This window comes from Plasmodium brasilianum, chromosome 1, assembly GCF_023973825.1.
Source record: "Plasmodium brasilianum strain Bolivian I chromosome 1, whole genome shotgun sequence".
Classification (NCBI taxonomy): Eukaryota; Apicomplexa; class Aconoidasida; order Haemosporida; family Plasmodiidae; genus Plasmodium; species Plasmodium brasilianum.
The window spans coordinates 1,140,539-1,166,679 of record NC_090114.1 but is presented as its reverse complement, the minus strand read 5'-3'; the positions used below and the strand labels follow the sequence as shown (position 1 = coordinate 1,166,679).

Sequence of the window (26,141 nt, the reverse complement as noted above, 5' to 3'; positions counted from 1 at the left end):
TGCTGCCTAATTTATGTAAGCAATTTGCTTGCAAGAACGTCCACTAGTAACTACTTCTAATTCTATTGTCACTGCTATAGTTACTGTTGCACGATTGTAACGTCACACAGTGTTTTATTATTATTTTATATTTTTATTTATATTTTTATTTTTATTTATATTTTTATTTTTATTTATATTTTTATTTTTATTTATATTTTTATTTATATTTTTATTTTTATTTATATTTTTATTTTTTTTTGTCTATTCAAAAATGGAAATAACGGGATATATATAAAATATAAGCTCACTACTCAGGGGTGCTCCTAAAATGTAATGATACGTTGACTGTTCTCCGTCGACGATATTTCCTATATTTTTTTACAAAAAAAAAAAAGGAAAAAAAATGGAATAAAATTATTCATACTGTTCGCTTAAATCTTGTTTTAATTGTTTTTATAAACGTTTCTATCTTTAATATAATACAGATTTTTCTATAATCCTCGATAATATGTGTGTCTAAGTAGTAATAAAACAAAAAATGGAATTCATTTCTTACCTTATCTTTTCTTCTTTTAACTTGGTTAATGTCTTTACATTTTCCTAATCCCCTCTACCTGCTACAAAAAAGAGAAAAAAAAAAAAAATAAAATATCCAACATAAAATATATGTATGCATACAAATTATTTCTTCTCTTTGGATTTTCTTCTACATTGGGGTTTACTACTTAACTCTTAGTCTTTAATATATTACAACTGGCTCATGGTATACGGGTATAAGTATATACGTATACGTAAGTATATACACATATGTGGGTAAGTATGTATGTACGTGGACATGTGTGCATGTGTATGTTTGTATGTACGTGGACATGTGTGCATATGTGTATGTTTGTATGTTTATGTATTTGTACAAGCGTATATATGTATATATGTATTCACTGTAACTTCCTCCTCTTTTTACCTTTTAAGCGTGTGCACTAAAGAAGTTATATACCCCCTTCCACGAAATTCACTGGCTTGTGAATAATGTATATTTTTACACTCTTATAACATGTACACACATATATATGTATTCATATGTATACATGTATATATTCCTGTATAGCAGTCAAGTGTGTATGAAGAAGAGCCCTGAACTAAGCAATAGTTCAACTGCACAATAAAAGACTTAAGAAATAGAACGTAAATATCTCTAAATAAAACGTAATATTATCCAAATATAATATAAAATTTTCAATGAAGAATGTAAACATTTCTATGCCCACTTGACTGGTGTATCTGCATTTCATATGAATGATGCTACAAATGGGTTAAAAGAAGTTTATTTAATCTAAACTAAATGAATAAAATAGCTAGCTGGTGTGAGGGATTACACTATATTGACTAAAATTAATTGGAGGGAAGGGGTGAGGGGGATAACAAAAAAAAAAAAAATAATAATAAAAAAAAGAAAATATTTTTTTTTTGGTTACATTTAGAGCTACATTCATTTCACCTCCGATGTACAAAATTACTATGATCATAGATAAAAAAGCGACTAAACAAAAGAGCGATTAGGGGAATCAAGAACTCACTTAGGTGAAGAGAAAAATAATGCAAGTGAATATAAAAAGAAATAAAACACCAATTAGAACAGCAAAAATGCTGAACAAACTTACAAAAAAGAATTAGTCTAATATAGAAAATTGTAGAATTAGAGTATAGAGGAAAATAAAAAAAAAGAAAAAACTGAAATAAATAAAATTATGACAGTGCTCGTTCAGGCACCAAAATGTACGATATGTATATATATATTATGTACTTAAATGTATACATCTACTCATGCATGCACCCAAAATATTTGCAGGTTGTATATTCGACAAATCTCTACTTACATGTACATCATGCACAAACCTGTAACTAGAACCGCAAAAAAGTTCAAAACGCAAAAAACAAAAATTAGCAATTGTCGTTAGGGTAAATAAACTTTTTTGTCAGTACATAATATTCTATGTAGTCATTTTATTTTAATTTGCTATATTTTGCTTTATTTTTCCTTATTTTGCTTAATTTTGCTTTATTTATTATTATTATTTTTTTTTTTTCCAAGTACAAGAAAGTCTAGTTTTACATGTTTTATTCAGTACCATGTGTCGAATTTCTAAAATTTTTTTTTTTTTTTTACTACAACTACAATTAGATCGGCACTTGTATACAACACTTTTGAAAAAAAAAAAAAAAAAAAGCGAAAAAGCGACAAAACAGTGAAACCACTAGGTGTAAACAAAAAAAAAAAAAAAAAAAAAATTAAACAAAATAAATAAATTATCAAATAAACAGATAAACTAATAAAAAAAATATATATATAAATAAATAAAATATAAATATAAAATAACAAAAATAACGTTAATTTAGATCTAATTTTTAATAATAAAGCAGAAATATTCTCCCCTACAGGAATCTTCATATTATAAAGGGTTTCTACTTTTATAGAATTAAATATATTCCTCACATAATTTTAGCCATTTCAACGAATTTACACTTGAATTTATTTTAATTTATTTTATTTTTCTCTTTATTTACTTATTTCTACCGATTTTCATACCATGACGCATTCGCCCATATTAAGTACATATATAAATATATACATATATATAATTTTTTTTATTTTTTTAAAAAGGACACACTTTCCAGATAACAACACACATTTGCCATTAATTTTTTTAGTTTTTTATTTTTTATTTTTTTTATTTTTTATTTTTTTTATTTTTTTGGTTTCTTCTCTTCATTTATTTAACTTCTTAACACGGTGTTACTATTTTTTTTTTTTTTTTTCTTGATTAGTTTAAATTTTCTCTATTTCATTTTGTTAATTAGGATTTTATGAGTACCTCTTATGCAGTAAAATTTATGTCGGATACTTGTTCAGACCCTTCAAGCTAGGCTCTTTTGTGTTAAAATACAATTATTGTTGTCATAACATGACAATGGGGAGAAGTTTATCCATTAGTTTATTCAAAGTTTTTTTTTTTTTTTTTTTTTTTTTTTTTCTTTGCCTCATTTGCTTTGAAAAAATTACAATCACCTATGCACACAAAATGATGCGTACACATTTCCAATCTAATCAGTCAATAAATGAATAATTTCTCATTTTATTTGGATTCCTTATTTACACTCTTCCTATTCGTAAGTTAACGTAAAAAGGGGCATTTTGTATATATATAATGTTCATAATTTTTAACAAAAAAAAAAAAAAAAAAAAAAAAAAAAAAAATTGCATGCGCTTAATTTATGGTAGCAAAAATAAGTACACGTCTATATAATGTCGATAAAAAAACTTAAACAAATCAAGAGGATTACCTTGTTAAGAATTAGAATACTAATGTCCTTCAGCCGCTTCGGTTTAATGGACAATAAATTAACAAACTAGTGTGGGAATATTACAGTTGAGAAGAGAGTTAGTGATCCGCTGGGAATTTCGTGTGAGCGCAGATAACATACATGGATAATACATACTCACGCATATACATACGTATATATACATATACACGCGTATACATACGTGCAAGTACACATGTGTTCACATCTATGCGAGGAGCGTGAATCGACGCGCGGGAAGAGGGTTGTACGGGACAGAATTTACCTCGTACGCACCTCTACTCAGAACATATGCTTCTCTGAACGACTAATCCAAATTTACCGTTTCCACCATGTAATCGGGATCGTAGAACAACTTGTTAAATCTCTCATCCTGTAACAATTCCTCTGCATCAACTAAAATTTTCTGTTTCTTATCAATCTTTTTGTTCACCTTCTTTAATAACTTGTCAACGTAATCTCTACTTATGAATGTTTGTTTATCAGGAATACGCATTTGTTGTTTATACTCTAATTTTTTCTGTATTAACGATTTTTTAACATACTCCTGGTCATCCATCTTGACCACGTTTTTAATATCAGTGTATACTTTACTCGGTATATAATGTCCATGTAAATATGGAATTAAATTTTTCGTCCCCTTCAGATGAGTTATTTGCAGTTGCTCCACTTGTTCGTTAGTTAAAAATATGTAATCATCGAAAATTTCCCCCGAACAGTTACTATTGTAGTTCAGCATACTACTATTACTGTTTATCGTACTACTGCCAATGTCATTATTAAGAACGTTCGTACCATCATAACTGTAATTGCCGTACCGTTCTTTCTCCTCCAGTTCCTCCGTTATACTGTCAAGGTAATTGCACCATTTCGGTGCCAAACCGATAAAAGGAATAAAATACAAAAAAACCTTCTTGTTGTCACATGGTATAAAACATAAACCTGAACTATCGTAAAATGTGAATGAGTTTATATTTATAGAGTCGCTATTTAATATCTTCATTTTTTTCCCACTCCTCATACTATTACTACTGGTACCACTGGCGCTAGTGTGCTCATCAGCGAAATTTATAATTTCAAAGGATAATAAATTTTGTTGCCTTTCTGAGTATATTTTAATACAGTTAGAATCGCATGACGCGACATACTCGTTATGGGTACATGTTATATCTTCGTCAATGTTTATATTAGCACCACACCATTTGTTACTATACAAATATTTATTATTGTTAATTTTAAGAAATTCAATTTTTTTAATGGCCAAATCGGTACAGTGATCCTTGACAAATAGTGGTTTACTATGCCTAATATCATACAGTTTAACGATCCCTTTTCCTGTTCCAACAGCTACTTTTAAACCGTTATTAGAAAAACAACAACTAGTTAATTCATCCTCCTCTTCATCTTCTTTATTTTGTACATTTAATATATTTAAGCATTTTTTAACTCTCTCATCCCATATTTCTAAAAAACCATCTGATCCACCAGTAGCAAATATAGGCAATTGTTTATTTTTACAAATAAAATTATTACAATAATTTTTTGTTTTAATCGAATTTTGATAACATCCCTTTTGTAAATTTAATATATATATATCTTCATATGATGTACAGATATACAAATCGGAATTATTCTTATTATACATTAAATTCCTTCCTTCTCTAGGTATACGCATTTTATAATATTTCCCTGCTGCATTATGAAATTCTAAATATCTATTCTTACAAAGAAAAACTAATTTCTCATAATTGTTTGTAAGAAATTCAAAATTTACTACTTCTTCATCAAAATGTCTTCTATGTTTTATGCACAATTCTTTCGTATCATATAAACCAACTTGAGGAGGGTACATTCCACTTATACATATGTACCTACCATCATCACTTATTTTTATTTCATCACTTTTTTTAGAAAATTCCAAATCATGTAATAACTCAATACTATTTTCATTATTTTTGTTACTACCATTTCCCCCTGACCCTTTCTTTTTTTTATTTTTTCCTCTGCCCTCAAAACTTCCCCTACCACCTTCTGGGGTTAGTCGCCCAGACGTCAGTGAGTATATTTTTATTCCATTGTTTATGAAAGATTTAATCATTTTTTTTAACTTGACTTATGTTGCATTCTTTTTAATACGTCGTAAGTTGCATTTGTTTTTCATATATATATGTTAAATTTATTTTTCATGCGTCCTACATTACTTCATTTTTTTTAATATGCCGTACATTGACGCATTTTTTTTTTTTTTTTCCCACCCCTACTAAAACGATGATAAAAAGCAGTACATGTAATATACTTTTTTTTATAAATATTTTTCACTCTTCTCACAAGGTATTTTCTGTTTACGGTTAAATTAAAAAAAAGAAAAAAAAAAAAATTAAAAATATATAAAATAAATATATATATAAATAAATATATATATAAATAAATATACATATAAATATATATACATATAAATAAATATACATATAAATAAATATACATATAAATAAATATACATATAAATAAATATACATATATGCGATTAAATATATATATGAATAAACAAGAAGGTTGAATATACGTGAACGTAGACTACCAATTTTTAAAGAAAATAGAGAAAAAAAAAAAAATTACTCAAAAATTTGTGCTTTACTCGTCCTTTAGAGTAAAGTGCGTTTAAGAATATATTCCACCTTTTGTAAGTTTTCAAATTTACCGCTAAACTGCCGTGAAATTTTTTCTTTTTTCTCTAGTATTTTTAAAATATATTATTTGTTTCAGCGACAGATTAGATTGGGATTACATTCGCTTAAACATGATTGTACGCTAGTCGTATTTTACGTACATGTATGTCGTAATGTTTTATGTATAAGTATAAATATACATTCTCATATGTATGTAATTATAAATATGCAAGCACGTATTATACGTATGTATTATGCATATACGTTAATGTGCCTCCTGCGTGACAATGCATTATACCGGGGGGCCTTCCGCGGTACAATTTCTCAACACTCGAGTATAGCTCTCCTCATTTCCTGTATTAACAACATCATAATTTTTTTGCTTTTCAATTTAAATTAATTTGTTCCAAATAAGATCAAAATTGTGGAAACTTTATAAGCAATTGTAAAAAATATAAGGCTATTGTTTTTTCCGTATCTTTTTATCTTTTTTTTTTTTCTTTTTTGTTCTTTATTGCTTGTTATGACTAGCATGAAGCGAAGTCTAAATGATAGCCCCATTTAGTGTGGATACATGCTTTTATACGTATGTTTATACGTATGTATATGCATATATAAACGCATTGTGCATATGTGCACATACAAACATTTGCGCATAGCTTGATTGCAATTACTATCCACTTGGTAAGTGTAAATTAGGGGTACTTATATAAATTGGACGATTTTCCTCCAAATTAGCATTTAAAAATTGTAAAAAAAAAAAAAAAGAAAGTAAAAATACCTAGTTCGTATTTTAAAAAAAAAAAAAATTTCTCTTTTAGTAAATTAATATCCAAATAAAAAAAAAGAAAGCACACTATACAATGTAACAAAAAAGCAGTAATTAACTTGATAGAAACATGACTTCGCTTATATATATGCATACATACATATACATATGCATATATTAGCAAAATATAAGTAACGGGGAAAATATATATGGCCAACGAAAAACATAAATGCGACAAAACGACGAAAAAATGAAAGCCACCCTTAATTTATATTCCCTTAAGTATGCATATACACGTAACATACTGGGGGGGATACTCACCTACATATGTGGCATTTAGGTGTATATGCACGTACAAAAATAAGTATAGTTCCATGAGCCCATATATGTGTATACACTGCAACGAGAAATAGAAAACTACTGCTAAAACGTTCCCTATTTGGGGGCAAAGAAAAACCAGTGCTTTGTGTATAAGGTCAAATTTGGAAGCATCACGAATATAGGTATTGTAAAAAAAAGAAAAGTGGAAAATTTTGGTAAAAATAAAATATCTGTTGAACTCATATTGTTACTATTATAATTTGAAAATAAAGATAACGGCAACATGCTAATTATATTTAATGAATTTATGTTTGACATATATTTGTTATCACTAGTATTCTTTATTGGTAAACTACTTAATCTAATGCTGAACGGTATAAATCCATTGTTCTTTCCTTCCCCATTTTTCTTACTTAATTTCTGGTCCTTTTTGTATATGTAGCGCAAAAGTGGGGAGGTGTATGATCTTTCTTCTAGGTTTATGTCCATTGAGGCTGACAAAAATGGGCAAGAAAATGAGTGCATATGTATGGGTTTATTTGTACGCATAAGCATATGAACAGGCGTATGAACAGGCGTATGAACAGGCGTATGAACAGGCGTATGAACAGGCGTATGAACAGGCGTATGAACAGGCGTATGAACAGGTGTATGAACATACGTATGTATATGCATACGTTTAATTGTATGTATACGGGCGTATTCGTTTGTACCCATACAAACAGATTTATTCACGCATCTCATATATGCAGATGGGTAATTTGTGCGGAAAAGTGTCAAATTTCTTACATGTTTTAGCAAAATTATTTTGCTTAACTCAGTATAAGAGACTTAACACGCATAACGGATTTTCTTTTTTTCCCTTTTTTTTCTTACTCTTTCCTTTTCTTGTCGTATTTTACAAAATTGCCAATGTACTCCTAATTTGTAATAATCACAATCGATCATTTACCAAAAGAAATACCTCAGTTTAATGACTTCTTCTTTTTCTTCTACTTTTTTTTTTTTTTTTTTTCAATGTTTTTCATACAAATAAGCTAAGTAATTGCAGGAATAATTTAAAGTGTGTATATTATCATTCTGATGGTTGAAATGAACAGGTAAACAGTAACTTTCACATTCGAAATTTTACGTGTTTTTATCAAAAAAGGAAAAAAAAAAATATATACATACATATATATATATATATATATATATATATATATATATATATATATATTATATATATATATATATATATATTAAAAAATTGAAATTTATTAAATAAATAAATAAAATTTTCTTCAGCAAGGAGCAAACGTAAAAACGTTATTTTTATTTGGGTTATATGAAATTTTTTTTTTTTTTTAAATGATATGTAGTGTGTCCCCTTCTCAAGGTACTCAAATATATGCATATTTTCATTCAATAGAGGATTCGATTCAATTTTGTAATTTCCTTCTTTTATGTTTTATTTTTAATTACTAAACACTGTTTAACAAATTAATTTATTTTGTTTTTCGAAAAGTACATTACATTTTGTGTCATAATACTACCACTAGATGGGGATTGATGTATAAAAAGTGATATACACCCAAACAAAAAAAATGTATCTTCAGTGTAAACATATATGTATACGCATACATGTAAATATACCAATATACATACATATACCAATATATGTACATATACACATACATGTATGTATATACCTATACATTCACTTATATACCTATGCATAAATATATATTCCTATACACACATATATATATACCTGTACATAAGTATATATGCCTACCCATATGTATATATGCCTACCCATATGTATATATGCCTACCCATATGTATATATGCCTACCCATATGTATATATGCCTACCTACATGTATATATTTCAATAATACAAGTGTACCAATAAGTTTGTACCTAAATATTCGTATAAACATATATATACCTAAATGCCTACGCTAATACACTTTTTGACAGTCGTCTATTTGCTGTGTTTTAAAATATTATAATAACTATTTCTAACTTTTATATCTCTTTGTCTACTAATTGCTATGAAATAATACACCCATTTTTATAAACCCCACACGAAAAAACAAAAAAAAAAAAGCAAAAATGAAGGAAAAACGAAGCATAAAAAATACTGTAATAAAATGCTGGAATGTATTTGTGAACTAAAGTTTTATGAAGTGTATAAACAGTTAATCTTTTATGTATTAGATCAATTTGCAATTATTTTTAAAAAAAAAAAAAAAAAAAAAAATTTCATTCTTTGTATGTACTTAATCATATTGCATAATTCCAACAAAATTTATGTCTTTAATTTCTGAAAATTTTGCAATAATCTAAAGAAAAATAAAAAGGAAACAAAGTTAACATAGAAATTTACGTAAAACCGAATTTTTTTTTTTTTTTTTTTCTTCTATTCGTTCCCTATGTTTTTAATGTATACGCATATATGCACATAGATATACCTAGACTGCATATTGTACATTGCATACATACATACGTATATATATATTGCATATATATATACATATATATGTATATATTTATATATGCGTATGCGTAACCTGAGTTATCTTCGTAACACATATAATACCGTATGTAAATTTTTATATATGCATACAGGCCATATGTGCGTACGAAAGCAAAAAAGCTAGGGTGGAATTATATATTGTTGAAAGGATATATGTAGAATACAACTAATATGTATTCTTTGATTTGATATGTAACAAATTAACCTATTATACCCATATATATATATATATATATATATATATATATATGTACGTATGTATGTATATACATATCGTGTTACACCTCATTGTAGCACATCATAGTCTATTCATGTAGAGAAATTATTTTGGCTTTTATAATTTTATAAAAAGAATACAAGTTGTTAAATATTTTAAAATATTCTTGTTAAAACAGTGAGTATATATGCATCCTTGTAAAATAAGGTAAACGAATTTTTATATAATAAAGGATATATGAACAATTATTTAAATACATTTTTTTTATTTACACACTTCTTTTCATTTCTGTGTCTTACTCTATAGTTTGTTATGTTAATTAAATATTTTCCAAACGTTTCTATGGAGATTATGTAAAAATCGCAGTGATCTTGTTTTCCCAATAAAAAAGATTATTTTCATTTTTAAATAAAAAAAATAATTATGTAGGATTAAAAAAAAGGCAAAAAAAAACAAAGGAACAGACACATAAACGAACATACGATCTATCATAAATGCTAATATAGAAACACGCAAAAAAAAAAAAAAAAAAAAAAAACACCATTAAAATAGCAAAAAAATAGTAAAAAAGCGAGTAATTAACTGAAATAGACAAACAACAAGATTAAACTTTTTTACAAACAATCACTTGGGGGGAGGAAACTATGAAAAATATGAAAAATACGGATAAAGAATATAAGCTTAAATGTGATATAAAAGATAAAAACAACTACAGCTATTTCGAAAGAGAGAGAAAATATAAAAAAGAAATATGCACAAATAATTTTTGCGAAATAGTGTCATCAGATGATAGTGATGAAAAGCTTGACGAAAATAACAATAATTTTATAATTGTTGAACTTATTTCTTATATTTGTGGAAACTCAAAAATTATTTCATTCTATCCAAGTACAAATAATAATAATTCTGGACAAAATAAATATCTGTATCATTTTTATAAAAAAAAAAAAGTCAAGTTGTATTTATGCTTAAATAAAGAAAATAATGAAATATATATATATGAAGTTCAGTGTAAATTCACCAAAAAAAAGGATTATCATAATGAACAAGATAAAGCGAAAGGAAACGCCAATTCGTGCAAATCAAATAAACACATAAGCGAAATTGATGGGAAAATTAAAACAGAAAGTAAAAATAACAGCAATAACGATAGCAGTAACAGTGGAAGTAGCAATAACGATGACGCATTTAATAATGAAGGCAGTAAACCTAGTTGCAATTTTTTATCATCACTCAAAGACCCTAAAGTTATCAATAAATTAACAGAACATAAAATAAAAAAAGAAGAACAAGAAGAAGAACAAGAAAAAGAACAAGAAAAAGAACAAGAAAAAGAACAAAAAGAAGAACAAGAAGAAGAACAAGAAGAACAAGAAAAAAAAAAAAAAAGAAACCAAAGTACAAATGCATCAAAAAAGATTTTTATTACAAAATTATTTGATAGTGTAAATTGTAGTTATGATTTGTCAACAATTGAATATACCAAATTAAATAATACTGATGACAAAACCTTAAATTCGCTGAAAAATATTTTAGAGCAAAAAATTAATAAAAGTCAAGAAAGAATATTTGAAATGCGGAAGGAAGTAGTAACAGGAGAGAAGATGGAGGTGCATATTGATATAGAAAAAAGTAAAATTAAGCAAAATGATATGAATAAAAATAATTATACATACAATGATAACTACAATACGCAACAATTTTTCAAAGAAAGTGATAGCGCTTTTTACGAAAAAATTAACGTGCAGGAAAAAAATATGACTTATTCAGAAAATTATGACAACGACATCATTATGACACAAAATGAAAGGGGAAGAAATACTAACTCTAAAAATGATAACGAAATAAAAATCCTATTTCTCCATTTTCATGAGCCCGCAAATATATTTATGAACCAGTTTGCCATTATTGATCAAGGTGCGGCTCCGCATGTGCACGCGAATACACACGTATAAATACGTACACACACACACACACACACACACACGTGTATGTATTTATGTAGCTATTAATTTTTTTTTCTTTTTTTTTTTTTTCCCCTTGCCGTTCAGGTAAAGAAGAAAATTTCATGAAACAAATAACGGGATTTTTGAATGATAAAAAATACCAGTACATAGAAAGGGAGTACACAAATATGAAAAGAAGAAACAAATATAAATCAATTCTTCGAAAGATAAAAAATGAGATGTTTACATATAGCTTTTTAGAAAATTATGAAAGTGATATAAGCATATGTAGCAACGACCTATTCTTCAGTGACACAGAAGTTGTAACAAGAGAAAATAACTTTGACATGAAAGAAGAAAAAAAAAAAAAAAAATTCTACTCCATTCACAAGAAACAATTTAAAAATCAAATGGCTAGTATTAAATTTAAATTTAAAAAATGGAGAAGAAAGTATGATACAGAAATATGTTTTGTGCAAAAAAGCAAATGCTCAAAAATTATCCAAGGAAATTTTTCATTTTAACAACAGTCATAACATACTCAACGAAAACAGAAAAAGTAATGGAGTAGGAAGGGAGAAAGAAAGATGTGATAGTATAAAGAATAGCACTATATTAAAAATACAGAATAACCAAAAAGATGTGAAGCAATCCTATTATCATACTAACAATAAACAAAGGAGTAGTAACTATCCATTCGTTAATAGTGGAGGCATATCATCTTATCAAAATGAAAATATATTAAAAGATAAACGAAAAAATTATGATAATCATTTAATTTTTAAATTTCAGCAAGAAAAAGATACAACGAAAAAAATAAAAATACAAAATGAGAATAGTGAAGAACAGATGATAATAAAGCGAAATAAAATATTAAGAGAAGAAAATAAAGAAAATTTCGCGGGTGAACTCAATAATTTCGAAATGAACAAACATTTTAATTATGACAAAGAAAAGGAAATAAGAAAAAGTTCAATCATATCAAACGAAAAGGGAAATTTATCAGAAGATATAATAAAAAACGAAAATTCACATAATGTAATAAAATCAAATGATAATATTAACATGCACAGTGCATGTAGTAACACATTTCAAGAAAATTGCCAATTAAATACTTGTTGTTCCTATTCGGATTTAGAAAAAACATCACGTAAATATTGCAATACTGAGATATGTGCAAATGATGAAGAAGAGTTAACATACACTAAAAAAAGAAGAATTCATAATGCTGAAAAATATGACGAATTGCAAAATAACAACAAAGATATTGTGTTTGAAAATTATAGAAATGGCAGAAATTATATTATTCGCTCTTCCCACACAGGGAATAGCGAATATGAACTGGTTAATTATGAAAAAGGAAGAGAAAATAATGGCAATAACGGTGATAATTGTAGTAATAATAGTATTATAGGCAAAGACACCAACAGTAGTAACGGTGCCAAGTGCAGCAGTAGTAACAGCAGCATGAAAAGCATCGGCAAAAGAAGTAATAATCGTTACAGTTGTGATAATCGAAACAGCTGCATCTCCAATGACTGTTATGATATAGGACATAAAAACGAAAAGGGTATGGTGCATAATAAATACTGTAACCCGAATAGGAACAACCATATTGAAGTAGACCAGGCTCACATGAACAATAATACTTATACTTCTGTCGAAGAAATATTCGTGGAAAATGACTTCATAGCAGAAGCGCATGCGCGCAAGAAGGTAGAAGGTGCCAACCCCGTGGGTGAGTTAATTAATGAAAGCAGTCGCATGAATGCGCGTACCAGTGCCAGTGGCTTTGACAACGGAGGTCATAACAACAGTGAAGGCGGTAGCAAAAGTGACCACGTGAGTAACAGTCTCACTGACTGCAGTAATCGCAGTAATCGCAGTAATCGCAGTAATAGCAGTAATCGCAGTAATCGCAGTAATAGAAGTAATAGCTGTAATAGCAGTAATAGCTGTAATAGCAGTAATAGCTGTAATAGCTGTAATAGCAGTAATAGCTGTAATAGCAGTAATCGCAGTAATAGCTGTAATAGCAGTAATCGCAGTAATCGAAGTAATCGCAGTAATCGCAGTAATCGCAGTAATAGCTGTAATAGCAGTAATCGCAGTAATAGCAGTAATAGCAGTAATCGCAGTAAACATAGTAGCCTCCGTAACCGCAGTAACCGACGTATCCTCTGTAATAGTAACGGGCTGAATGACGCATGCAGTATGGGAAGGGGTCATGTAGGGGATTATATGTCAAAACTGAGGAGTAATAGAAACAAAAAGAAAAATGAAGGCAAGTTAAGGAATGAAATAGATAATTCTTTGTTCTTAAAATATAAAGTGAATAATATGTTTGATATCATAAAAATAATATACTGTAATTGCAAAAATTTCAAGTACACAGATAAATTAAAATATTACATTACTACGTTTCTTAATTATTCCATAATTGAAAAAACGAAATTACAATTTATGCAAAAAGAGAGAACAATAGATATAGAAATACTAAAATATTATATATATAAGAAAATATTAGAAAAGAAAAATGTATGGAAATTAAATAATTATAAAATAGATGATTATAATATATTTCGTTTGAACAAATCTAAATATATTGACGATTCTATTATTGATTTTTTTAATAATTATATATATTCATTTGTTCTCAAATTTGATAAAAATAAAAATGATATATATATCTTTAATACATTCTTTTATAAAAAAATTGAATTGTATGATGATATTTTTAAAGCATATATTAACACAAATAGATGGATCAAAAAATTAAGTAAAAAAATATATGAATATAAGTATGTTTTCATTCCTATAAATATTGGTAATACTCACTGGTCCCTCGTTCTGCTTTATTTCCCTTTCAACAACAATTCACAGGAAAGTGAAGCTGGACAGGGGGAATCAAGAGAAGAAGTGAAAGAAGTAGTGGTACGAAATGAAGAAGTGGTACGAAATGAAGAAGTGGTACGAGATGATGTAGTGGTACGAGATGAAGAAGTGATACGAGATGAAGAAGTGATACGAGATGAAGAAGTGATACGAGATGATGTAGTGGTACAAGATGATGTAGTGGTACAAGATGATGTAGTGGTAAGGGACGGATGGAAAGACGACGCGCATGGATGGGAAAGAAAAAGAAGCCAAAACACAAAGGATCCCCAAAGAAGTGGAAAAGTAGCTGCAATAAATAGAAATCAACATTGCAAAGACAAACTTAACATTTTTGCTAATAAATTTAGAAGCAAATCAAATGATTCTTATTTTCTGAATACAACTATTTTTAAAAGCAATAGATATAAGAACAGTATTGTTTTGAAAAACCATTTATATTTTCTAAGTAGCAAAAGTAATGATGATAGAACAAAAAAGTGGTGTTTTGATAAATTACCTCGAAGCTCAAGTGACGCAGGTGAATATAGCGCTCCTTTATGCCCAATAAAGGAGGAAGTTTCTAACAGATGCTTCAGTCATAATAACAATTGCACTGATTATCGTAATGACAATCGCAATGATAATCGTAATGACAATCGCAATGACAATCGCAATGATAATCGTAATGACAATCGCAATGATAATCGTAATAACAACCACAATCACAGTAACCCTCGCAGTAAAACTGTTCATTTTAATAAAACAAAAAAAAAAATTGAGGAAAAAAAAAATGAAAATATCAAAACAGCTTATATGATATATCTAGATTCCTTATTCCCATCGGCCAAAGGAAATAAAATTTTGCAAAAATTAAAAAAATATATAGAGCATATATTCTTACGTGATCATATGACAACAGTCAAATCAGAAATGAAAAATGGCAAAGCAGTTCCGACTAATGCCACTTGCAGTACATCATCAACTCGTGTATCCACCGCGCACATTGCGGCTATTCATACTTCCTCTGCGCACACTGCGGCTACTCATACATCCACTGCGCACACTGCGGCTACTCATACATCCACTGCACACACTGCGGCTATTCATACATCCACTGCGCACACTGCGGCTACTCATACATCCACTGCTTCTACCTCCGCTGCTAACACCTCTAGCGATATTCCCAAAATATATTTCAAATTCGTTTACCCGAATATTATTCCCAAGCAGAACAACACATATGACTGCGGGATCTATATCATTCAGTTTGTTTTGCATCTATGCTTAAATAAGCATCTAGTTGAAAATGATTTAATCAAACCATATAAAGAACAAATCAAGGGAAGAATGAAAAACGAGAAAACCCATTTTAATTTTTCTAACCACTGTCGTGATAACAATTTTGTTTACTCAAAAACATATATGAGTAAACCATCCCCATGGTTTTGCCAAAAGGACATAAACAAAAAGTAAAATTTTTTAATATATGTATCTCACACATGTTAACCTGCATATTTCCCAATATACTATTTCCCTTATACTTCACCGTTAAACTGTGTGCTTAGTGTTTTTATATACCATTCTTTGTATGTATGTATGTATGTATGTATGTATGTATGTATGTATGTATGTATGTATGTATGTATGTATGTATGTATGTATGTATGTATGTATGTATGTATGTATGTATGTATATACTCATACACCCTTGTGTGTATAATAATTATCTTAGTTTTTCCCCTGCCCCGAATATTGCCATTTTCACTGCTTCCTATGTATACATATAAACGTATGAATATAAATACATATAATAGAGGTTACAATTTTATTTCCCCCTTTTCTTTCGCTCTTCCCTCCACCCATTACAGAAGAAAGCAAATGAAGAAAATGCTCTTATATATGAAGAATGTTATAAACTGGAAGTCAGACAACCATATTGAGGCCTTGAATTTGCTATTTTTAATGAACTATAACAATTAAGATAAAGCAAAATAAACAAACAAAATGTGCAAAACAAATATGGGTTGTGTATCCGAATCGCCCTACACAGCTCTTTTCGACCGAGCTGTTATTGAGTTATATTTTCTACCAGTGTACATGTACATTTGCTCATGTATGTATGTACATACATCTATAAATATCCGTGTACGTTCAAAAAAGCGTATTTATGTTACACATCCCCCCCCCTTTTGACCCCGCTAGTCCTGTTCGTATCTATCATATTTCAATAATTTGTATTCTGTATTGTTATTCTGTTTTTCCCTATTCTATTAATCTATTGCATTATGTTATGCTATCATATATTATTATGTTGTGTTATATTTCCCCTCTCTTTTTTTTCCAACATTCATTATGATATTATCCCCCGATTTTTTATTAATTCAAAACTTTTTTTTTTATTTGTTTTTTTTCCACTTTTAAACATTTTTCAAAATTTAAAAAAAAAAAAAAAAAAGAGAACAAAATGAGACAAACCTGTTGAGCATAAATAGCTAATGTATTTATAAACAGCTTTAAAAAAAAAAAAATAGAAAAAAACGCTATAATTTTCCATCTAGCCATAATTAAAGATCGCGGTTTATATAATATCATATGATAAGCACATAAATATATATATATCTATATCTATCTATATCTATATCTATATATATCTATATCTATCTATCTATATATATATATATATATCTATATATATCTATATCTATATATATCTATATATACTTTATTTAAAATCTATTCCTTAATATTGGTTATATAATAAGTCAAATTTTAATTATATGAAGTTAATACATACAACGAAACCTCCACAGAACAAAACAACATCATCACTGTTGAAAAAAAAAAAAAAAGGATAAATAAAACGAAGAGAATAAGCAAAAGATACAGAAAACGGAGAACGGGATGCGAAGAGGGGCGCGCTAAGACAATGATGAATAATCTGGAGAAGTAACAAAAAGCTAATTAGGGGTTAAAAAAATATAATTATTAAAAAGTGTCATTAAAAAATCAAAAGATGAATTATGATATATTAATAGGTGGGGATGAGAAGTTGAGAATTCTAAAAAAAAAAAAAAAAAGTAAAACTAAAAATAGGCATGAACGTGTAATAAGCATATCTCCTCCGAGGCATACATTTCCTCGTGCAATAAATATAACATATTTAAAGATGTAATGATAAAAAATGTTATAAATACTATAATAAAATAGGGGAATGTGAAAGTAAAAAAATGAATATCTAAGAATGCACAAGTAAATAATAAATAAATGCATAAAAAAATAATAAGTAATAAATAATTGTATACCTAAATAATGAATAAATACAAACGTAATTAATCAACAAATGACTGAAATGATTCAAGGCCAAGCAGAAAAACAGTGTAAAAAAAGAAACATGGACCAACATATATTATCGGGATGTGGCACAGTACAAAACTAATTCCTTATCACCATCTTCCTCATTAGAATATAAATTACATATCGTTACCATAATATTTGGAGCTATAATAAAGACAGTGCCTTTTTTTACACTTTTAATACTGGCTTTTTTTTTTTCATTTTTTCTTCCTTTGATTTTAACTTTTTTATTAGAAGCCAAAACAATACAAGAAGTAAAACTCGTGTAAGAGAACAAATAATTAACTGATTCATCTGGTCTAACTTTTATAAATAAAATTTTAAAATGCTTCATTTTATGATAACTATATGATATTATATTATAATTAATGAATTCTTTTTCTAATATAACTGGATAATTATTTTTATAATTAACATATTTAATAAAATTTAATTTATCTATTTCTTTATTCGTTAACCCTCCTCTAATTACTAAATCTGAGTTTGTCATACATTCTAAACAATGTCCAGAAATGTATGAATGAATAACTCCCGGTTTTATATACACAACATCACCATCTTTTAAATTTAAGAGTTGTAAAATAAAAATAAATATTCTCCCTCCATCATTCGGATAATATTTAGAAACATTATTTAGTATTTCAAATATGCTGTTAATAATATATTTTTCTGTTTCTTCACATACATTTTCGTAATTTTTTTTTTTACATATATCTGCATATAATTCTTCGGGTTTTTTCTTAAACACTTTTTCCTCTTTTATGTATGAAGCATATTTTTCATTATCTCTTATTATCGTGTTCACACAGATATTCAAAGCATCATTTTCAACAAGTAGTATTCGGTACGTTACGTATTTATACATGTGTTCATAAAAAGCTTTTATTTTCTTTACATTCTCGAATGCAGGCTCGTCGCTTTCACTCTGTTCATTCTGGTTATCGGCTTCTCCATCAATCCTGCTAGTATTTGCACTAGCGCTAGCTGTTACATTTGTCTCTACATTTGCTCCTCCACTCGCGCCTTCCTGCACACTTGTATTCTCTGCATTGGAAGCGTCCAGCAAGTTGCCATTACCCATAGAGCGCTGGACCTCATCAGAAACTATTTTCTGCTTGTCGGAATCCTCGTCAATGTCGGAATCGTTAAAATCTAAAATGTTTTTGTGCTCACTTAAAAGAGTACATAGCTTCTCCTTTTCTGTTTTTATCAAATTTCCTAAGTTAAAATTTTCTTTTAAAAAATTATCATTTTTGTGAAATGATGAAAAAAAGTTCTCATCAAAAACATATTTTTGAATGCACTCTGCATAATTGTCCACAACAGATATTATATCATGACATGGTCCATTTGCTCTTTTTAAAGAATAATTAATTATATATACATATATACGTGATAACATGTTCAAAATCTCATCTATATGCTCATCTTTTTTTGTATGAAATAAATCAAACAAGAGAAATATATCTTTCGGTTTTTCACTATTCACTTTTGTATTACATTTTACTGCATTGCCTACACGTTTTTTTTGTGCTATATTATGATCTTTTCCTAAAACTGTATTACTACTATTCATTTCCCCTACCTTACCTTTTCCTCCTTCTGTTCCTTCTCTACCACCTACTAATATTTCTTGTCCTCCTTGGCCATTTCCACCCTGATTCCTCACAAGAAAGAAGTTATAAAGCTCATTTATATTTTTTATTAAAAACGCTATTTTGAATATATTCATATAACCACAAAGTAAACTCATCGAATTAATACAAACGCACATTTCCGTTTTAAAAATTTTATCTTTATATAAAAGTGGGTTCACCGTATTAAGGTATAAAGTCTGCGTTTGGTTAGGATGTATTTGAATGCTTAACGGTTTCGATATAGATAACATTTTAAAAAGGTAAGGGAAGAGTGTATTTATATCTACTGTATCATTTACCATTTCATACGTTTCATATAAAGAATAATTTTTTAAAGATGCGCATTCAGCATCTGATGGTCTCTTTACACCCGCCTCTTTACTAGGAGTACTGATGATATTGTTATTATTGCTACTGCTATTGTTGTTATTGTTACTACTGCTATTGTTGTTATTGTTACTACTGCTATTGTTGTTATTGTTACTACTGCTACTGTTTTCATTATTTTTAATGTTGTTAATGATATCTATGTTATTGTTTACACCCTCAGATTTGGTTAATTCATTTTTGTCAATCGGTTTATTTTTTTTATCATCTCCTTTTTTATAAAAGTAATTCACAAGTTTACTACTTTTTCTGTATTTTTTATTTTCAAAAATTTTTATAAATTCTTCAATTTTTATAAAACTGTTTTTATAAAGAACTAAATTTGGACCTTTCTCATGATTTCCTATCCACAATTCTGCATATTTTTCATTTGAATCATATTTATTAATATTCGTATTTGAACCGCTTTCTCCTCCTTTGTTAATCTCTTCTTTTCGTTTCGTTTCATCGATGGCTGTTCCATCTAAATGTCGTCCATCCGTATTACTATTATTCTTACTATTACTACTATTATTTTTACTATTGTTCTTACTCTCCTCACTCTCAATATTGTATTCCTTTAAGTAATCTATGTTACCAGTGCCCTTTTTAATCATATCATAATTTTCCTTAACTATGTTTTTCATAATTTCATAAACCATCCCATCTTTTCCTTTACCCCATGCGTACTTCTGCACATAGGGAATGCATTCATTGATGCATAATTTTCTCGTCTTCATTTTCAAACCAGTTACGTGCGCTTCGTATATTAATTAGGATACATATGCATACATGCAAAAGGGTACATATACAAGTGCTCACATATATATATATATATATATATACAAATATTTATACGTGTGTATACATACACATGTACCTGTGTATGTGTACTCGAACGAAACGTCTTACGGATACTTGAGGAATTAAATTTTGGGGCTAGCACAACGGGCGCAACAGCAAAAAAAAAAAAAAAAAAAAAAAAAAAAAAAAAAAAAAAAAAAAAAAAAATAAAAAAAAAATTAAAAAAATGTAAAATATAAAATATAAAATAAAAAGTAAAAAATAAAAAATAAAAAATAAAAAAATGTAAAATATAAAAATAAAATTATACAAAATTAAAATACACAAAATTAATAACTATTCGACTAATTAAAAAATATTCCAAAATTAAAAATTATTTTCTTAACAGCACACTTTTGTGCAAATAACAAAACAGAATACTTTAAACACAAAAATTATAAAATAAACTCAAATATAAAAATAAAAAAATTTTTACTATATATCTTCAATAACACAAATAATTAGTCAATACTACTTATTCACAAATCTGTTCAATTTTTCTTACATGTATAGGTAAATATAAGCTTACCTTTCTTCAACTTACATACGCGTACATATATATATATGTATTTAAATATATTATGCAGAATATTCACAAGTATATATAAGTATTTATAAATATATATACGCATATACATATATATAAATAAACATATATCTATATATGTGTATACATTCTAACAGTATCCCAAATGACCTCCAATCTCTAACCTCGAGTATCTAAACACGTGTCTAACTTGTGTATCATTTATGTAACTTTAACTATTTATAACTTGTATTTCCTCCTTTTTTAAATTGATAATGTTTTAAAAAAATATAAAAGAAAAAAAAAAAGAGGAAATTTCAAATGCTTCATATGTACATACTATTTATCTGAACTTTTAAAAACATATATATTTCTTTAAAATGTTAATCTTCCTCATTTATAATTTATTCATAAAAAAACAATACAAGTAAATAATAATGTCATATTTTTTTTTTTTTCGCACAGCTACCACAAAAAAAAAAAAAAAAACTAAAAGAAATAATAATTAACGAAAGGAAATAATAATTAACGAAAGGAAATGATAATTAACGAAAGGAAATAATAATTAACGAAAGGAAATAATAATTAACAAAAGGAAATAATAATAAGCGAAAGGAAATTAAAAGAAAACGAAAGATACAAAAATCAAAAGATGTGAAGAATAAAAATTAATAACACTAAAAAAAAAAATATTTTAACGAACACTTAACACAAAAATACAAATTTACAAAAAGATATTTATAACTTATATTATTTACGTATCTTGAGTTTAATCTTAGCACTTCTTTATTATATATGCCCATTTAGCACGTTTACATACACTCGATAAAATAAAATAACGCAAAAATGTATTTAAAACAAATGTTTAAAATATTACATGTTTTCTTATTTTATTACTAAATAGAATAAGGTACTTTCCAAAAATTTTTATACCTTATGAAAAGTGCATTTTTTTTTCTTTTTTTTAACAAATATGTATTTAGGTATTTCTTAAAAAGGCTATTTAATGAATTATGCGAACCTCACTAACTTGTTTACGTTTTTTTCCTACTTGGTGTAATCTTTCACAATTTTGCTATTTTACGCTTATTGTAGGATACCTTTCTCATTTACAGAACGAATTACTAAATCGATTTAATTAATTGTATTAAATTAATTATAATGTATTTGATTCAATTTATTATTTTATGGTTTCGGCAGCAAACGGCATGCATATATATATATTATATAAATATATAGATGTACAAAACTTACTTAAAATTGCATACATTTACATATATTTTTCTCTTTTTCACCAGTTCATCATGTAGTCAATGTTTTCACATATGTTCATGATAAGCTAGTCATTTTTTAAAAATTTGCATTACTTCTTGAAAATTACCATATTTATAAGCTTTTATCTTCATAAAATTTTTTAAGCAGTATATATATAATATAATATGCATAAGCACAACTGTATTACATATATGTATATTTTATACATTCCATAATTTTTATAATAAATTTTATGAATTTGATTGCTCTCTCTTTTTCATATAATTTATATATATATATATATATATGTAATGCATATAATAAAATGTTTTTCAAAATATTCAGCCCTCACCGTTGCATTTTATAGTATATTTTTATTTTCTCTAAATTTACATTGTAAAATTTAAGAAGTTTATTCATACGTATTTTAATTTTATATATAATTTAATTTTTTTTTTTTTTTTATTTCATGTGGTATTTTATTTTTTAGCGTTTTTCTATGAAAAAAAAGGAACAAAAATTGTAAGCTTTACTCGGATATTGAAATTTATATGTAATATAATGTAAGGAGACGTATATATATAATAACATATACATTATTACAAGAACTTTTTTACGTATGTATAATAAGCCGATTGCATTAAAAATTCCTAGAGTATTCACCTTTTTATTTGTTTATGATAAGAAAAACGTTTTTGTTCTTTCTACAATTTACAGTGTACAGTGTATACAATATGTATAATATGCAATATGCAATATGCAATATATAATATACAATATACAGTATTTTATATAAATGTAAATTTAGCCTATATTACCCATATATGCGTTATTTCAATAACATGATAGAAAAAATGAAATTACCATTACAAAAAAAAATTCGTTCATTTTATATGCCATGAAATAAAAAAAGTTAATTTTATTCTTTTTTAATTTTCTACTATGTTAAAAATGGGTATTATGTATAAGTATATAAATATATATAATATATATAATGTTATATTTTTATGGCGTAGTCTCATTAATACATAATACATGCAAGTTAAAATTTTCTTCTAATTTTTTTTTTCTCTTTCGTTTTTGAGAAAAATATCATGATTTTATATCCGCATTAATTAGGGGGGCGGGGGAAAAAAATGCATGAAAATTATAAAAGAATTAAATAAAAATTATATATATGAATAGAAAAATATTTTACCTTAACAGTTCAGGAAAAACATACGGTGTAGTTTTTAAATTTACCATTTGTTCGAATTAAAAGATAAATTAGAACATATGTGTTTACTTTTTTGCTTTTCTGATGAAAACGTATATTATATTTACATATATATAAGTATTAGTAAAACACAAATTACGAACAAAGTACATATGAACAATATTACCAGAAACTGCTCTTAAAAAAGGAATATATTCTATATTATCATTTTTTATTTTATGCTGTACATAATTATAGATAATAATTGAACATGTGCGTGTGTTGTTTTATGTATTTTGAAAAATGGGAAGAAATAAGATCATTTTCCTTTTTTTTAAATTAAAAAAAACAAAATGAAATAAAAACAGAATAAAAACACGTAGAAAACTGGTAAATAAAAAAAGAAAAATTCTCCTACTTTTTGAATAATTCAATCAGCTGTTTTATTTTTTTATTTATTTTTTTTTTTTTTTAAATGGTCAAATTAGCTAAATTGTAGTTTACATTTATTTTTTTGTAGTAAAAAAAAAAAAAAAAAAAATACATGAATGTTCATATAAAAAATATTCTCTATACATAATTTTATATAATATATATATACATATGTACTTAAATAATATACAAACAAACATAAACATACGTTTACGTTTTATTGTATAAATTTTATTTTTTTAATATATGCACAAATTTATGTGGCGGTTTTTTTTTTTTTTTTTTTTTATAAGACCATATGTGTATATCCATTTAGGTGATTAAATATTTACCTAATGTTTGTAGCTTTAGAAAAATTCATAGATCATATATATATATGTATACTTATTTATATTTTAATGTATTATATAAATATATATATATATATTATATATGTATCGCTTCACTAACAAGCAATATTTGTTTTATATAATTATGATAAAATCATAAATATATTTTTCTTATTTTTACCTTTTTCCTTTTACTCTCAGTTATTATGACTTTATGGTTAATTTTTTTTTAATTTTATTACTACAATATCATTATTATATGTTTATTATGTTCAAGGGAGTTGGACTCTTTTCCCATTTGCATTATTCATATGAACAATTGTATGCAAATATACATATGTCATATTTGTACAGTTATGTGTACATATATGAGTACATTTACCTATTTATATATCACCACGTACAAGTATAATTGCGCTTACGGAGGATAAAAACGTCATTATAGAATCCTATGAAAAAGTAAATTTAACTGTCATGAGAAAAAAAAGTTTGCTTTATTATGCCAAAAAATTTACAACATAGATTTAAACATTTATTTTGTAGTAGGTAAAACATAATATATGCAACGTAATTATAACTAAATACATATGTATTTGTATATATATTATATATATATATATATATGTATATGTGTACGCGTATGTATTACATGCAAACTTTTTTTTTTTTTAAACTAGTTCAACATATTACATTAAGGGCTTTAAAAAAAAAAAAAAAAAAAAAATTCATTATTTTCCCTCATAGTAATTTGATGCCAATTAATTAAAATATTATATTTTAAAAAAAAAAATTTTAAGTTTAGTTAAAAGTTTATCATTTTTTCGTTTAAAAATAATTTTTCTCTTTTTTTTTTATTTTTGTTTATTTTAAAATTTTTACATTTTCATATTTGCTTATATTCACATTTTCATATTTGCTTATATTCACATTTTCATATTTTCATATTTTCGCATTTTCATTTTTTCATATTTTTTCATTTTCTTATTTTCTTGTTTTTTGTAAAAAATTGTAACATCAATAAGAAGACTGTATTTGCTACTAAGTTTTTTTTTTTTTTTTTAATTTTCACATGGCATGCAATTAATTAATGGAATCATTTATACTTTTTTTTTTTCCTTTTTTTTTTTTTTTTTCAACATGTATACATGCTTACATGTACTAGTACATATACGTTTATGTATATGTAAGTGTATACAAATTTGAAAACATAGCAATCAGCAGATTGTGATTGTGGTACAAGTATACATATTTATTACATGTACTTGTATATTTTTGTACATATAAGTACATATATATATACATATATACATGTGTACCGTGAAGTATATATGTAGATAGAAACCAAAAAACAACCTGGTAATTTATTAAAAGTTTAATGTATAATATAAATACGTAAACTATTTTAGAGAAAAAAAAAAAAAAAAAAAGAAAAAAAAAGATTTTTTCACTCATTTACTCACCCCTTAACGCTTCTTTTTTTAATCAAAACAAGAATTTGTTTTTGTAAAAAAAAAAAAAAAAATAAGCGTATAATGGAACGATTTTTT

At 26.5% G+C, this 26,141-nt stretch overlaps 4 protein-coding genes across 4 annotated transcripts; 1 reads left to right on the top strand and 3 right to left on the bottom strand.

Annotated features, from left to right (window-relative positions):
• Positions 1-3,646: 3,646 nt before the first annotated feature.
• Positions 3,647-5,437, bottom strand: MKS88_000559 (nucleolar protein 10; the record flags this gene model as incomplete). The annotated part of the gene is made up of 1 exon (XM_067216732.1): positions 3,647-5,437. One exon carries the CDS (start codon positions 5,435-5,437, stop codon positions 3,647-3,649), a length of 1,791 nt encoding a protein of 596 aa, XP_067075794.1.
• A 1,772-nt stretch (positions 5,438-7,209) lies between these two features.
• On the bottom strand, positions 7,210-7,584 carry MKS88_000558 (uncharacterized protein; the record flags this gene model as incomplete). The annotated part of the gene is made up of 1 exon (XM_067216721.1): positions 7,210-7,584. The coding sequence occupies one exon, from the start codon at positions 7,582-7,584 to the stop codon at positions 7,210-7,212; it is 375 nt and encodes a 124-aa protein (XP_067075793.1).
• Positions 7,585-10,479: 2,895 nt separating this feature from the next.
• On the top strand, positions 10,480-16,638 carry MKS88_000557 (sentrin-specific protease 2; the record flags this gene model as incomplete). Its single annotated transcript, XM_067216709.1, has 4 exons — positions 10,480-11,752; positions 11,887-12,232; positions 12,312-16,127; positions 16,527-16,638. The coding sequence occupies 4 exons, from the start codon at positions 10,480-10,482 to the stop codon at positions 16,636-16,638; spliced, it is 5,547 nt and encodes a 1,848-aa protein (XP_067075792.1).
• Positions 16,639-18,064: 1,426 nt separating this feature from the next.
• Positions 18,065-20,755, bottom strand: MKS88_000556 (mannose-6-phosphate isomerase; the record flags this gene model as incomplete). Its single annotated transcript, XM_067216698.1, has 1 exon — positions 18,065-20,755. One exon carries the CDS (start codon positions 20,753-20,755, stop codon positions 18,065-18,067), a length of 2,691 nt encoding a protein of 896 aa, XP_067075791.1.
• Positions 20,756-26,141: the final 5,386 nt, after the last annotated feature.